General features: G+C 41.2%; 1 protein-coding gene across 1 annotated transcript in view; it reads right to left on the reverse strand.

Annotated features, from left to right (window-relative positions):
* The window catches only part of LOC137877311 (transmembrane protein 178B), an 80,265-nt gene continuing 64,144 nt past the window's right edge, over window positions 1–16,121 (reverse strand). The window contains exons 4-5 of the mRNA XM_068717126.1: window positions 3,004–3,141; window positions 1–1,231 (exon numbers count right to left, since the gene is read on the reverse strand). Of these exons, the coding sequence (XP_068573227.1) occupies window positions 981–1,231; window positions 3,004–3,141 (389 nt within the window). The 3' untranslated portion in view covers window positions 1–980. The remainder of the gene's footprint in view (window positions 1,232–3,003; window positions 3,142–16,121) is intronic.

Below are 16,121 nucleotides of genomic sequence, written 5' to 3' on the forward strand. Positions count from 1 at the left end.
AAAACAGCCCCTCGACACACACACACACACACACACACACACACACACACACACACACACACACACACACACACACACACACACATTTACCTCTATGACTAGAACGGAAAGAAATCAAACAAACACTCGCTCTGAACGTACACTCAGCCGACAGTTCTTTCACAACATGAAAGGTTCAGTAAAAAGGAAAATACACTTTGAATGAAGGAGGAACGCATGTATAAAATGTTAAATGGCAGATGGGATCATCAGACAGAATGAAATGGACCTACACCAGAATGAAAATGGTCCAACATAAAAGTTCCTGGTTGTCACTTCTGTGGAATATTCTGTACAATAATGTACAACAGTGGAGGTCCTGGATCTCCTCACTGCCCGCATGTCCCACTCCGAAGCTGGATTACTTAAAGTCAACAGATGGCCACAAAACATGATCTAAGCCCAGTAAGTTACATGGTTTCACATCTGGTCCATTCCCTTGTGAATTATCCCACAGGAGGCTCCAAGAGACCAAGTTCGTGAGAAACGCAATATTAACAATCTGACTGTTTCCCTCCAACACTGCTGATTCATTGAGTTCTCCATAATCACAGTAGACCAGTTCATAGAAGCAATTCTTAGTCTGAAAACCTTTGTCCATCTCCTCTAGAGGTTTAGAGCACCTCTTTGCTGTAACCAATACAAAATGTCTTTCAGTGTCTTGAAGTATTACCTTCAAAACCTTTCTTGGTCATGGTTCATTCCACAACAACAAAACAAGCATAACTTCATATTTTTGATAATATTTCTTTAGTTCTTCAGGTTTTTTTTTTTCAAGATAGCAGATCATCAAGACACCCATTTTTAAACACATACACACATAAAAAAATCTGTATCCAGGAGAGACTGGAGATGAGCGAACGGATGGAAACAAGGAACAGTTTTTCTGTTTGTTTGTTGTCAATCTGTGGTATCAGTTGGTCTTCTAACAGTTGCCAGCTTTAGCAGACAGTGCCGTTCTCCTGTCGGGACTTGGGGCAGGTGGATTGGGTTATCGGCTGGACAGACGGAGCCAGGGTACAGAAGAAGCCAGCGATGAGGGTGAGGCCGAGGCCTCCCCAGGCACAGAACATGGACCAGCCATAGCCGTGGCCGATGTCGTCAGTTAGGCCGTATAGGTCCCGAGGGTAACGGGAAAGCTCAAAGTTGATGCCGGCAACACAGGTGCATAGGGAGATGATGCAGAAGGTTCCTGCAAAAACAGAACAGGATGTTAAAGAAGAAAAATACATCAAACCTGTCAATGAAATTGAAATCAGACACACAACCCCGACACCTTCTCGTCATTCAGTGCCTGGTCACATCCTGCCATGCGAGGACATTCTAATGCTCCTAAGAATTCATAAAGAGGAGGTCAGGCTGTTGTTGAATATTCAAAGCACAGAACTTTGACACCACATTAAGGCTGCTGAAACACTTGGTTACAGTTAAAGGTTTGGGTTAAATATTAAACATGCCAGCTTGTGTTTTCAAGTCAGCGTTGAGCTTTTCCACATGTAACCAATACAACCATCTTCCCCTGACCTTACAGGTCACGTCAATTCTTTTTTGGTGTTTTGAGGTTGTATATTATTCTGTAGCTTCCCAGTGGTGTTTCATATGTATTCAAATCAGAACATTCAAATTTTAGTCAAACTCACTGGGAATGACACTCGACTGTGTTGCCCCTCTGAAAACAAAGATAATAAAACAAAGGAAGTTAGCTTCATTGTGTAACCCTAAAACCAGCAAATTGAAGGACACATCACAAAAACTATTGTGGAGGATCTTGTGTTCTACCATGTGGAAGAATTCCGGTCGTACATTCTGGTAAGATAGTCTATAGTCTATAGATAGTCTTACTATAAAATATTGGAAGGCCCTCTACCTCTATAATGCCAGAGCAGCCTATTACTCATCATTAATAGAGAACAATAAGAAGAACCCAAGGTTTCCCTTCAGCACTGGAGCCAGGCTGACAGAGTCACAGCTCTATTGAGCCGTGTATTCCCATAGGCCTCAGTAGTTGAAGATGAAAAGCCTGTCATCATAGATACAAATGGAGACAGTGGCGCACACTATGCGATATTCTCTCCTTGCAGGTATTCAAGGTGTTGCACTAGTCAGTTCAAGTGAGAAAAGAGAGATTGAGACCAAAGTTTAATCCCTTTGGATTTGCAAAGTTACAGAAAATGTTCCTTTTGTCTTGGCAGTGAGCAAAACAAAACATTTCATCACTACGTTGGTAAAAATGTAACCTTGATGGCATTACATTTCTTACAAATAGTATTTGCAGATTTTTTTCAGTTAAGTGTGCTATTGTTTGTACTGATAATTCAACCATTGAAGTTCCAAGTCCATCAAGTTTTGGAACCATGCTCTACTAGACCATCACCTGATGTGGTCTCTGCATTCAATGGAAAGGACTTTTACTTCCTGGCTGCGTGTCATTGTTGGTTGAGAAATGTGTCTCTCTCCTTCTCTACTGGCTCTCTCCCTAGGCAATCTTTGAATGAAACAGTGATTCCTAAACCATTACCAAAACACTGAGTATGGGCAAAAAGCCAGCAGATTAAAAGGAGAACATGTCTGCTATATGTTTCAATTATCCACTTTATCTCATCTGAATGAATGTTTTACTTTGGACTGTGTTTGTTAGAAGCAGTTGAAGATGCAGCTCTGTTTGGCCTCATTTTGGGAGCGCTGTTTCCCTGTAGGCTGATTTAGCCACTGCAGACTGACCTAGCCTATTTATTGTGCCTTTACTGAAACATAATTGACTTTTTAATTGCCTTTTCATTGTATTAACTGTAGGGCACAGCACTAATCTAACTCATAATTGAGTGTACAGTTGTCTCCTGCCAAGCCAGAGCTGTGCTGCACACAGCATATCAGCGTGTGTGTGTGTGTGTGTGTGTGTGTGTGTGTGTGTGTGTGTTTGCGTGTGTGTGTGTGTGTGTGCGTGTCTGTCTGTGTGTGACTCACCTCCCATGAGGAAGAGGAGGCCGGCCACATACTGCATGAGGCCTCTGTCCCAGCAGCAGCCGAGCACGCCAATGATCCAACCGAACAGGATGATGGCCACCGCCATGCCCATGAAACCTGCCGTCATTCGCCGCAAGTCTGAGGAAACACAAAAGGAGAAACGTTCACTAGAATAACAAGTCAACACTGACCTTAGCAGGATACTTCAGCTGTGAAAACAGAAAACATGACACCCACACACAGCTGTTTACACTTCCCGCCAGCAGGAATACAACAGAATATCCCCTCCAGGCCATAAAGACCAGCAATGAGAGTCACGCTGGTCTAGTTCTAATGAAAGTTCTACAGAATGCATTTTGACACTTCCAAATGACACAAAACCAGCTACACACATCCAGCTGTATACCGCTTTTCTAGTCTTCCGACTACTGAAAGCACTTTAACACTGTCATAATTCATTAATTCACACCCATTCATACACTGATGACAGGGGCTACCATGCAAAGTGCACCTGCCCATCAACAACATAACACACACCCATTCATACACCACAGGAAGAGCTAGTGGGAGCAATTTGGGGTTAATTGCCTTGCCCAAGGACACGTCAACATGGACTAGCGGATCCGGGGACCGAAGGACGACCCTGCCCTACCACTGAGCCACTGTCCTTACAAGTCAGAAAGAATCTGTTCTAATGTTGAACTTAATGACGAATTGTGATTTAGTCTGGAATAATGCCACAGTATCGACATGCTCACAAATAGCACTGACGGGGACAACAGATGGGGGCCCTCCAATGTAACTTCTCAGACGGTGCAGACCCGAGGGGCGACCTCCGGGTCTTTCAGTTCATGAAAGATAATTCTAACATTTTGGTCTTTTAATCAGCAATCGCTTGTCCTAAATTTTTTTAATTCAGGTAAGTAGCCTACATAATTGATTTAAGCCAGTTTTTCACTAGCTGAAATTAGCATCCCAATTAATATCACATGTTAGGTTATTCACAGATGCACCTTGTTAACCATCTGGTAACTTAGCGAACCTGGCCCTGCCTCTTCCCCAGCTCTCACCCTCTCGCCCAACTATGGTCACTTCTGGTTACAAAAAAAACAAGATGGCGATGTTCAAAATGCCTCAAGGCCTCAAAACTGTAGTCCACAAACCAATGGGTGACATCAAGGTGACTACGTCCATCTCCCTTATACAGTGTGTGTGCTGCTCTGAAATTTACCTGGTGTGGATATTCTCTTTCTCTCTCTGTTTTTAGGTATTTAATTTGAAGCAGGCATTATTGTTCATGATACTTTTGTGTCGGTATTAGTAAAACTCAACATTTCAAACATTTTACTGTTTATCAATGGTAAAGGAACTATTCAGAAATGGAAAATTGGTTTCACAGATAAGGAAACTCTCATCTGGGTGCACGTCGCCGCAGTTAAAACATGTTTCACACCGACGGCAGGATGATGAAGATGATGAATTTGACTGTCTGGCAGCAAGGTAAAGAGGTAAAAATATTCTTATTATAGCATAATAAGATAAACAGATTTGATTTTATAGGTGTCTAAAACCTAGTTGTCTGTTCTTCCCAACTGGGGGCATGCTGACAGCAATCTACTGTAGGTAATACACTGCTCACACAGAAATATATCACGATACTATGAACCGTCTCTGTGTCAACAATACGCTCTTAATGTCTCCGATGACATTACCGAATCTATAAGAGACCAAGAGGTTGAAATAACGGACTTGTAGAGTTCTGCAGAGTGCACAGGGAATTGAGTCAGAGACTACTTCAACGTGTCTTTACTGAAATGTTAATTATTGAATCTATGTGCAGTTTTATAAATCTGGTCCACTTTGCAGATCCGACAAAGTGAGGGCAAACAGAAAGCAGAGTGTGTGAATAAGGCCAGGCTCTGCCACAAGGACAGCAGTGTTCTCTGCGGGAGGGTAATGACAGTGACAACAACTGGCTGCAGAGTGGGGCTGAAATATGAAGAGCAGGAGAGAGCAGAAAGAGGAAGAGCTCCAAGCAAAACCTTGATTCCCTTCTGCAAGTAGATTAGAATGTCATGGGTGAGCAGCTCTGCTGGGGGGAGGATGGGGGAGGTAAGGACGAGGCCGGGGGCTGGCGCAGAGCTTGAGTAGAGGGCACCATGTGGTGGGGAGGGAAAGGTCCAAACATGTTGGCCTTAGAGCATGAATAGAACAAAAGACTTATCCTTATCTTATGTGTACACGAATTACACAACATTCTCATATAAGCGAATGACACAGAATTCATGTTGTGAAAAATGTTGTGTGACGCTGTGTTGAGAAGCCTATCAGTGCTGAGATTCTCCTGTCTTCACTGATAGCATTATTATTAGAAATGGAGGAAAAGATGAATGTAGCCATCTGTGGGCACCCAAAGCTCTACGATAGCACCTCATATTTGTACGAATACCGGATGGAAAAATCTTTGCGTAGAAATGTATGTGTAGAAACAATGACGTTGCTACCGTATTCATCCCTAATCTAGAATATTTGTGTTTGTGTGTTGATGGAACAGCTTCAATGTTAGCATAGCATAGGCATACAAACTCACTTCAGAAAACAAGCATTTTTCTGACGTATCTTGGTCTTCTACAACAGGAACAAATAAGCAGTAGTGGTTATTTCATCAACGACTGCTGACAGAAAGAAATGGTCGGAAAGACACGTTGGTATCTACATGGAGATAAGCCCGCCCTCCTCTCGCAAGTAACCTTAGAAAAACAGACAAACGTCCAAGAGTAACATGAGGCAGACATTTGCTTCACGTTTGGCTTGAACACTGCATCACAATGCCCTCTGGCAAAAATACATTTTGTACATAAGATATCTCATTATCTTCATGCTCCCCAGATGTTAAAGCTTCTTATTTTTTGTATTCATTAATTTAACCATTATTTATACATGGGACCAATGAGGGTTGAAAATGAGCTAAATCTGTACTAGCTTCATATGTTTCAATAAAAGGTGAACGGCCTGCTGACACTGATCTGGGTCAGGGTGAATTGTTGTTCTACTATGAGCAATGTTTCCACTCTACTGCACCCTGACAGGCCCTGTGTCAAGTTAGCCCTCAGCATGTCGTCTGTCAAGAGTCCGATTCTAGAGGTCACAAACTGAAGCATTCACGAGTACAAATGGAGTGTAATCCCTTGTGGTATACTCTCGCTTTTAATGTGGTCAGTGTTGCCTTAATGCACAGGGCCGCCGACCCAGTAAGGGGCCTCAAGACATTAGCTTAAAATTGTTTTGAAATATCTTAATATTATATTTGCACCACTGTTGCCATGAACAATCTCAAAAGAAGAATACGACATCATTCATTTCATTGAGCCAGCTCGTCCAGGTGTCTTGACTTAGGGCTGTACCAAATTATTTTTTTCTTCAAGCTTCTATTGAGGTTTTTGAATGAAGTCTTCACCCTTTGTGTTATTGTGGTTATACACAGTAAATTAAAGTAATGGTGCTGTTAGATTGCATCTAGTCCACTCTGCTAATACAGCTGCATGCCTCCCTTTGTGTGCGGCAAGTGGGAGAGCAAGAGTATTTTGACCGCAGTGAAACTGTTGTCTTTGAAAGGCTAAAAACCCACAAATGGATTGAAGCAGAATATTTCATTAGAGTGAAACATGTCATTGTGAATTTGGGAAATCATTACATATTTTTTCCTCTCTGTAGTTATCGGAAATGTTTGGAACAGTCCATGCAGCTTAGCCACAACTGAAATCTATTTCTACATATAGTATAATGCTAATAATATTAGTGGAAGCCTAATCTTTATATGCAACGTTCCAGAAATGCTGATTTAAGCAGAATTAATAGACATGCAAAATACAAAGCTGTGCAGCACACTAATGTTGATTTAGAATTTGAATGTCAAAGTTAAGAATGAAGTTTTGTAAGCTTCAGACCATTCAGCCCTATATTGTCTTATATTGGTGAGTTTCATAATCTGTTTACTAATTAGGTGGGCATTCCATTTACTATTTGTCGCCATCAATCAGTGGTGGGCTGTCAGGGCCAGCAAAGCCTTCTCTGCTGGCCTAAACAGAATCACAAAGTTATCGTCGGCTTATTGTCAGCTAACCACTCAGCTAGCAGCCCTGACCCAGACAGGAAAAGGATTTGTACGAACGGTATTCCTGGCTGACAGCGTCGGAGAAGCATTGCACATTTTATGGCTAAGAATGCGTTTTATTTGCAACTGAGCGTCTTGGTGTTTGGAGCTACGCTACCCTAACCTGAGTTGGCTAAACAAGGCAGCAACAAGGCACTATAGCACGGCAGGACACTTACAAGCTACAGTGCTTTTGACAACTTTTCCTGGGACCAGAGTGGATCTACAACTCAACGAACACGTTCTCAGGAGGACCTCTGGCTGGAACTGGACCGCACCGATGTTCTGTACAACCACATCATTAAACTCTTTATTAACAAAGAAAGGAGGATGAACTTTGTCTTTAAGTGAACAGCAGCTTTGGTAAGTGAAGTGCTTTTGTGTTTTTACATCTGCAGTAGCGTTACTACTGTGTTAATTTGTCTATGGTGTCGTTTTTATGATTTGGTTAATATTGTTCCCTCTGATGTGAATAATATTTGAATGATTCGTGCTCTTCAGTGTGTGGATGAATATGTGTTTTAGCGCTGCAGTGTTACTGGATTGATTTGTCATGCTTTGTTGTCATATAAATATATGTGACTGGTTCTTGTGAGTTTGTTCTTGTCATTGTGTTAATTACATTGATTTTAACTATATGCATTGTCCGTTAATGACGAAGCATCCCGTCATGCACGGGGTTAGGGTCGGACATTTGATTCTCTGTTTGGGGTTTTATTTTCTTTAACAAAGCAAGAATTATGGTCTGGAGAAATGGGGATTGTGTGTTGATTGCTTTAGTCCTGTTTGAATCAGTAGGGAACAGCTGAACGCTGCGGGGAGAGTTTTTAGTTTGAGTGCTGCTGTTGTTCCCAGCATGTAGAATGTTTTGTTTCCAGGGTCGGAGTGTCAGACAGCATGTTGCCAGTTTGAGCAAAGTCCACCGAAAACATTATATTTCCCACAATTTAAGCTTCTGCATTTTCCAAATGCACTAGTATTATTCAAACTTGATATGTGGCCTGTGCTCGAATTCAAACCTTCACTTTCACTCTTAATGTGGAATAGTACTTTGACTATTGACATTTGGAGTGAATACTAATTATGAGACTTCATTTATTTTGGTTATTGGTCACTGTTCTCAGGGTGGTGCCCGTTATTATTAATATTTGTTAATAATCTTGATCTTGATATTAGGCATTTTGTTAATGTCAACAATTAAATTGTCATACTTGCTGATTACCAAACAAGCTCCTGCCAGATCCCAATATCACAAATTGACTCAGGAATGTGAGTCAGTCTCTATGCAAGAGATCTATTGAAAACAAACATAATTTATCAAAACTAAAGTTAATACAAATGAACAATGGGGTTACTGCCAAATTATGCAAAGTACATTTTTGTCACTTGGGGTACATAACTGTACTGTTGAAGGTATAAATGGAATGGGCGGTAGGGTACAAAGAATCAAGGTGAAAAAAATGATACTGTCGTGTACCAGAAGCTCTTTTGCTAGGGTGAAACTGCTAAGCCATAGAGACTTTGACATATACTGCACTAAACAAACCACAGCAGTTGTGGCGTGACACTCTAGTTTAGGAGCCTTGAGTGTCCATCGAAGGCTGCACTACAGTGGCAACATCACTAACAGTCAAATGGAAAGACAGGTAATAAAAAGCTACTGGTTCAGTCTGACATTCTGCATGCAAACTCAGTATCACTCCTCCTGTTCATGGTTGCCTGAGCACTGTCGGGTTTGATGTGGATACGTCACTGAGAGGGATCGGTTTAAACCTTGCTGCACAGTTTGATGCATGTCTCTGCATCTGTCAGCCTGTCTGTCTTGGTCTATGGATCCTAGATAGCAGTCAGAATTCAGACAGGGCACACAGGCCTGTGTGTAGGCTGGAGCTAGGAGCTGTCAAATGTCATCTATGCTTCCGCATTCAACTGTACCCCCCCCCCCCCCCCTCCTGGAAGTTTGGAAAGCATGGGAGATGGATCTACCCTAGTTTAGACTATTATGCTCGAATTCTGTGTGTCTGTTCTCGGAGAGAATAAGAAGTAGAGCATCAGTCTGTCAAAACTGTTGGTGTACTGTTCATATTAATAATGTCATTTTTTGCATTAGATGATGGTGAACTTAACGGAAACTCAGAATTCGGACATGGAGGGGGAAAAAAAAGGGATATATTCACACAAAACAGCTACAGTAGCTGGGAAAATATAGCAGCCTCACACGACTATAGATGTATTATAATGTCTAAATGTGAAAAGTATTAAATTATGTTACGATTCTTAATCACTCAAATCCATACAATACCTGCGCTTAGTGTATTTCACTAATGTTGCAGCCAGTACTTGGGTGTGTTTTTAAAAACAAATTCTCCTCTGTAAGACTTGATACTTATTCAAAACACTGATAACGGTGCACCCTGCAAAAACCTCAAACTATTTAATCCATGCTGTACTTTATAACCGCGGTGGCTATGTCAAAGCAAGTAATTTATATGCCGACCAAATAGGCAATAAGTGTATTTTACCAATGATTCAGTTCAATATTTTTTGTATAGTGTTTAACGTCCAATGTCAGAAATCACAAATTTTCCTCAGAGAGTTTTACAATCTGTACAACATATGACATATTCTGTACAATGAGCACCAAAGTTCCAATAGCAATCCAACTTTAAGAGGACAAAATGTCATGGCAACCCATCCAACAGTTGCCAACCTTTTTCACATCAATCAAACAACTATAACTGGAAGAAATGACATTCAAATTGATGACAGCCAATTATGGTTTAATGAAATACTTCAAAATAAACAAGGCCACCATTCATTTTGCCACAGATTCGTCGTAGCATCTTGGTTACTATTAGTAAAAAACAAGCTGTCGTTGAACTTCTGTTGCAATGAAGTTGCCAGACGTGTTGCCATTCTGTGAGACAAGCAAAGAGAAACAGCGGAACTGAATGAGTGAAATAATGAAGTGTTCAGCAGACCAATAAACATCCTGACTGTACAAATGGGAAAGACACGAATAGTTGGAGAAAAAGAGGCACAGATGATCAGAACAACCTCTGCCTTCAAAGACAAAAGCAGACGTTAAACCCTCCTGATTGCTGATGCTGCACTGTGAATAACTGCTCATTTGTCTACTGTAGCATATGAATTGTTGCCGTCTGTCTGCTTTTCTGTCATTGTTCTGCTCTGTGCTGCAATTCCCTTTTATTACGTTCTGTACTCCAATTAAACGCTATTTCGCAAATGGAAAATGGCAGTTGGTGCCTGTGAGGAATTGTTATTTTTTTTAGTCGGATAGATGGAGAGCAAAATGTCCCGTCTGTAACAGATAAAAGATCGCCTGTTTGCTGCCTTGGATACTCCTGCACACTGATAACACAGAACAGGAGCGCAGTGTTGGAAATGTGAACTGCTGCAGCGGTTCTTCAATCTCTGACTTGGAGCATTTAACTTTTTGTTGCACCCACACCTGTTTCATTCACTCCAACTTTAATTAGTGAGTCAAATTCCTACTTTTACTTCCTTTCGACACCCTCCAAATGGTAGGGTATGAAGCATGCCGTTTAAAGGGGAAGGCAATCCCCCTTGTAAGTGAAATGGTCAAAATGCAGGGTCCATCCCCCCTGTTACAGTTTAACAAATCTTGCGTACTCAAGGAAAATGACGCAAATGAGGGAAACGTAAATGCAATTAAGGCTACATCCATACTACTCTGTGGACGATCTCCGTCCACACAGCGTTTCAGCCATCGTTTTTGAAATGATCTCCGTCCAGAATAACACGCCTGGAAACAAATATCACGTGACTCTTCACGTACACTGGGCATGCGCCGATGTAAACAGGAAGTAGATTGTTGTATTTTGTGACTAAGCAACTAGAGTAATAAAGTAGTCTTTAATGATCTTAAGTACATGTTTGATACTTAAGATCTTCTCTAAAATCTTCCTCCATAAACTCAAACAGATACAGTTCGTGGAAAGTTTTATACGTTTTATTTTTCAGACTTAACGTTAGTTATAGTGCTGCAGGTCTCTCTCCCTCTCTCCCTCTCTCTCTCTCCCTCTCTCCCTCTCTCTCTCTCCCTCTCTCCGCTCACTGATCTCTCTCTCACGCCGCTCACCGATCACTACAATAACAGCTGTTTCCTCCGCAGACATGCAGACTTTAATTAACTGGTCAACAGCTGCTAGTAAAGACAACAAGGTCAGCAACGCCTGTAATCAGTTGTCCGTGTTAAATTAACCTGGTTGTCGATCGCGGGTGTCTACGTCATCGTTTCCAAACGTATGCGTTTACGTCCGTCCAGACGAATACGCTACCCGAGTTTCCAAAAGTGTCCGTCTTCGGGAGTGTTTCTAAAGTCCTCTGTTTCCGGTGCTCGTAGTGTGGACGCTCAGTGTAAACGTAGCAAAACATATGCGTTTCCAAATAGAAACGGAGTTGTGTGGATGTAGCCTAAGAGACTTGGGATGTACCCAGAGTGTTGTCAGGCTTGCTCTGCTCCCTTTTGTTTTTTCCACCAAACAGCTTTCAGCCTTCCCTTGAGTCTGCCCACCTGAGTCCTGCTGTCTAATTAGTTTCATGTGGAACTATAGTCCTGTCTTTTGTCAGTTGGCTGACAGTTTGTCTGCTGTGTTTCCTGGATGCATCCTCTGTGTCTTTGTTCTATCTCAGTGAAACCTGATCCTGTTATATTTGTCATTTTCTGGACCTTGGATTTTTGGTCACTTACTTTTGGATTTTGGCAACTTATAGAGTTTTTGTTTTGTTGTTTCACTTGTGGTTCTTTTGGACTCACTATAGCCTCAGCTCCTATGTGAGTTTTGTTTGGACGTTGTCTTTATCAAATTCACCGTGAATCCTCCTCCTGCTTCCTTTGTGTGTCTGTGTTTGGGTTTTATTGTTTTCCTGCCTGCTGCCTTGTGCAGATGTGACATAAAGAGATTGACAGAACAAACTAATACCAAGGAGGACTTTAAATTAGAATATGATAATCTTAAAAAAAAATCCAAGATAATAAGCATAATTCAGTCAAAATATATTTTACATCAACAAAAAAAAACAGCTAAACAACTGAGCTCATAAGTCAAAAGAGTATCAAAAAGGCACATCATAGCACTGACTGACTTATTTTCCAACATTCCAATATAGTAACAGAAAATGTAATAATTAATCACAAAATGATGGTATATTATGAACATAAATTTATAAATCTGATATAAAAACAAATAATTATGACCAACGCCTTTTCCAAAATCAGGAAAGCTGGAAGTTGAATAAATATAATTGAAAAAATAAATTAAAATGGTATGTAGGCATTGTTTAATGAGAAAGACATACATCGGGCATGTCCACACATATGAAGAGACACCGTCTGTCAGCGACGAGGGCCAAGCCACAACAACAACAACAACAACAACAAATCATTGCGGCATTTAAGAAAGCGTTTGTGGCAGAATCAGACCGGGCTACAGCTATTACAGCATCTATTGGGGCCTTTATTGTTGCAGACCTGAGGCCATACTCCGTTGTGGAAAACAAAGGATTTCAAAATCAGGTTAAAGTGCTTGAGCCACGCTGTGAAATCCCTTCACGCACCACTTCAGTATGAAGATCGTTCCTCTATGAAGAGGAAAAGACTGTGACAGCTCATCACGGCAGAGTGGAGATTCAAAGTCCGGTGCTGCAGACACGCCCCCTCTGTACACAATGTATTCTCTTTTTGAAAAAGATGCATCTTAAATATTGTGGTTTTCATGTATGACTATAGGCCGAAGTTCTTTGCTTTAAGTGTTCTTGAAGTTCTTTAATTAATAAATGGAAAGCAAAGTTATATTTGACTCCTCCCCTTTTCTTTGCTGATCTGAAAAATGATCTGATCCATGACTCAAAAACCGTGGTACGATGCACCCCTAATGTTAGTTAGGTGAGGTTAGTCCCCACATTGTATTGAGGTGAGACCAGTTTTAAAAACTTAACCTCACTGACCTGTTGAGACCTGCTGTTGAAGACGATCATAGCCTTATGAAGCCTTTACAGACCTAAGGCTCTCACGGAATGCAAGGCTGGTTCTGAGCAGTTTCCAGAACAGAAATAATCACCATCCAATCACCAAAAACGTTTTATGTCTGATGGGCCATAACATTTTTTATTAATACACTGTATTATGATACAACCTACTGTGATATCAAGAGTCATATCTGTGTACATATTCTTTGGGATCAGAGAGTGACTAGCATTTCTGATAAGAGGTTTTGGTAGAGAAGAAGGTTTCCTTGGGAATGAAATTTGCTGTTGTAAGCATATGGTCCTGTCACAGAGGCTGCCTGCAGCCACAGCTCATTGGGGAGAAGAAACAGCTTAATTTTGTTACCCCATGCCAACCGCAACTGAAGAGAAAACAATGGATTGGGAAAATCAAATTAGGCAAGATAGCAGGGAGGAGGGGAAAGGTGGGAGTGATGGGGATGAGTTGGCAGCAGCGAGAGAAGAGTGCATGTCTTTACACATATGTGCTATTTACTTAGGAAAGCCCTTACAACGGGCCATGTGGCTTTTGTGGCACCATAGCAAAGCCTTGTGCTTTCCCTCCGGGGTGGGGGCCGTATGGGTGATTTCATGTCAGTCAGCAGCAGTGTGAGCACCCCTGCAGGTTGAGTCAGGAGCCCGAAGGAGCTGGCCGAGTGCATTCAAAGGGTGGGGTAGATGGGCGGGGAATTGTCACTGACAGTCGTCTCCTGGAGAACATTGGACACGTTGGTCCCCGCGGAGCTGCTGGATGTAAGCGGGATGCTGGAATGATGGGGGGCAAGATGACATCATGGGTCCAACCAGAGGCCCAGGGTGGGGCCAGCAGCTGTCAGTCACCTCTCTCATGGAGGCATGTACAGAGCATATTCGGATACTGACACACAAACATTTAGGCCCTCACTATACGTATACGGATTCTTTTTAAAACTGATTTTAAATACTTGAGAGGATTCTGAGCATGCATTGCTAGCTTGTTTTCCTTTGACGAAATCAACATATCAAAATGGCAAAACAATAGTAGCCCATTATTTCTACAGATTTGATATCTATTGTATATATTTAACATCCTTTTGGAACACAGACTATAGTGCAAAATCAAAATGTGACCCGTGTGGAGGGACGTCATGGTGGAGTTGCTGCTGGAGGCACCTCGACACGGCCGTGGTGCTTAAAGCCACCTCACAGACCCTTTTACAGCTGACATCATCAGAAGTATGCGTGCGCATTTTGCCCCAACTATCAAGACAAGTCAGCAAGCTTTAATCTTTGAATAGAATTTGTTGCCAGCATCAAAATGTCTGGTTGTTCGTTAAAGCTATTTTACCAGCTTTACCGGTTGACAAAAACTGTATGAGCAGGGTAATGATTTCTATTAATTAGGGTCAGGAACTACAATCAAAGGATAAAGAGATGGAAATCAGCAGCTTTCTGCTCAACGTCTATCTCAAAGAATTTGAAGGGAACAGCAAGGGAAATGTCCAAAGTGGTGCCTCAGGAAGTCGAATCCCTCTCTTGCCAAGCTGTCTGACATATTAATTTGCTAATATATAATATGATCCTCTGTCTAAAGCAGGACTGTATGCTGCAGATGGAGCAGAGGCGCTGACAGTCAGTCACTGCACAGCATCATTAAAGTGTTGCTTTTGCATGGCGCTGTCTTAATAACTGTTGTGCGTCACTTTAACGGGCCACTCGACTGGCACCGCAGATAAAACGGAACTTGTGTGACTCAGCATTTTTTTGAGAGAAGATTTTCTTAATCTTTCATGGACTGATGCCAAGTTGTTGAGCAAGCGACGCCTGGCCCCTGAAAGCTGATTCAAAGCCAGAACAGGAAGCAGGAGTGAGGGAGAGGCGGTGACAACAGTAAGAGGCAAAGCTGGAGGAGAGAGACATACTAAAAGCTCTTAGCCATTAATATCTGCAGTTCTACGCGCTCCAAGCATGGAAATTAGAGTGTTGCTCATTTAAAAGGGATGTGCAGAGCTGAGAGCTTAAGCAGTGATAGGAACATCAAAAGGAAATGACTTGATGGTTTTGGTTAACTTGCACATTCGATTGCATACTTTAAATACATATATGCATCCTTTTGCTAAAGGCGAATCCAAGTTAAAAATTATTTCACTGTCTCAGAAAGTCAGAGGTGAAATATCAATGTTTGCAACAATGTCACAATTTAGTGAAATGTCAACAAACACACCGCAGAATGATTTGACCAAAAAAGGAAACCCTTCACATCAAAGTGGATGGAAAAGAGGCCTAAATATAGCATGAATACCAAAGGTTCAGAAGAATCTGCCAGTGCTCAAGCAGATCAGTGTGTCACAAGAAACAGGGTTTATCTGCTGGTGGCCATGAATATAGACACAGGAAATGTTATTGTAATCATCCCACAGGTTCCATAGATCGTGGTTACACCTGTACCGCACTATTATATTATTATTATTGATCACATCTCTATTACTGATACTGTTACTGGTTTTATTATTGTTCTACTAAATCAACTGCTGCTTCTATCGTTTGCAATAATTCTTTTTCTATTATTATTACTACTGCTGTTACTACTGTCATTTTATGTATCATTTCTTTCATATGTATTGACATTGACATATGTATTGTTTTTTTTTCTTTTTTTCCAAGGATTTCCTGTTCCGATGCGAGGTTCCAAGAACGTGATTTTTTTTGCTTTACAAATACATTCAAATTAATTAGCAACATCATTGATTTTGATGCATTCATATTTTTTTGTGCAGTATCAGATTTAAAAGTTTAAATCTTTAGAAGACAAAAATGTCCTTTTCCTAAAACTGCTGTAAAATACTATATATTATTATGTTCTACTTACACCAAGTTATGTTTTCAGTTCTGATCATAACTGCCAGATATTCATTCTTTTTCAGAATTGTAACCCTTTAATGCCAGTTTTTGAGAT

The sequence above is a fragment of the Cebidichthys violaceus genome, unplaced genomic scaffold (genome assembly GCF_023349555.1).
Source record: "Cebidichthys violaceus isolate CVI_PGR_0920_01 unplaced genomic scaffold, fCebVio1.0.p SCAF_21, whole genome shotgun sequence".
Taxonomy (NCBI): domain Eukaryota; kingdom Metazoa; phylum Chordata; class Actinopteri; order Perciformes; family Stichaeidae; genus Cebidichthys; species Cebidichthys violaceus.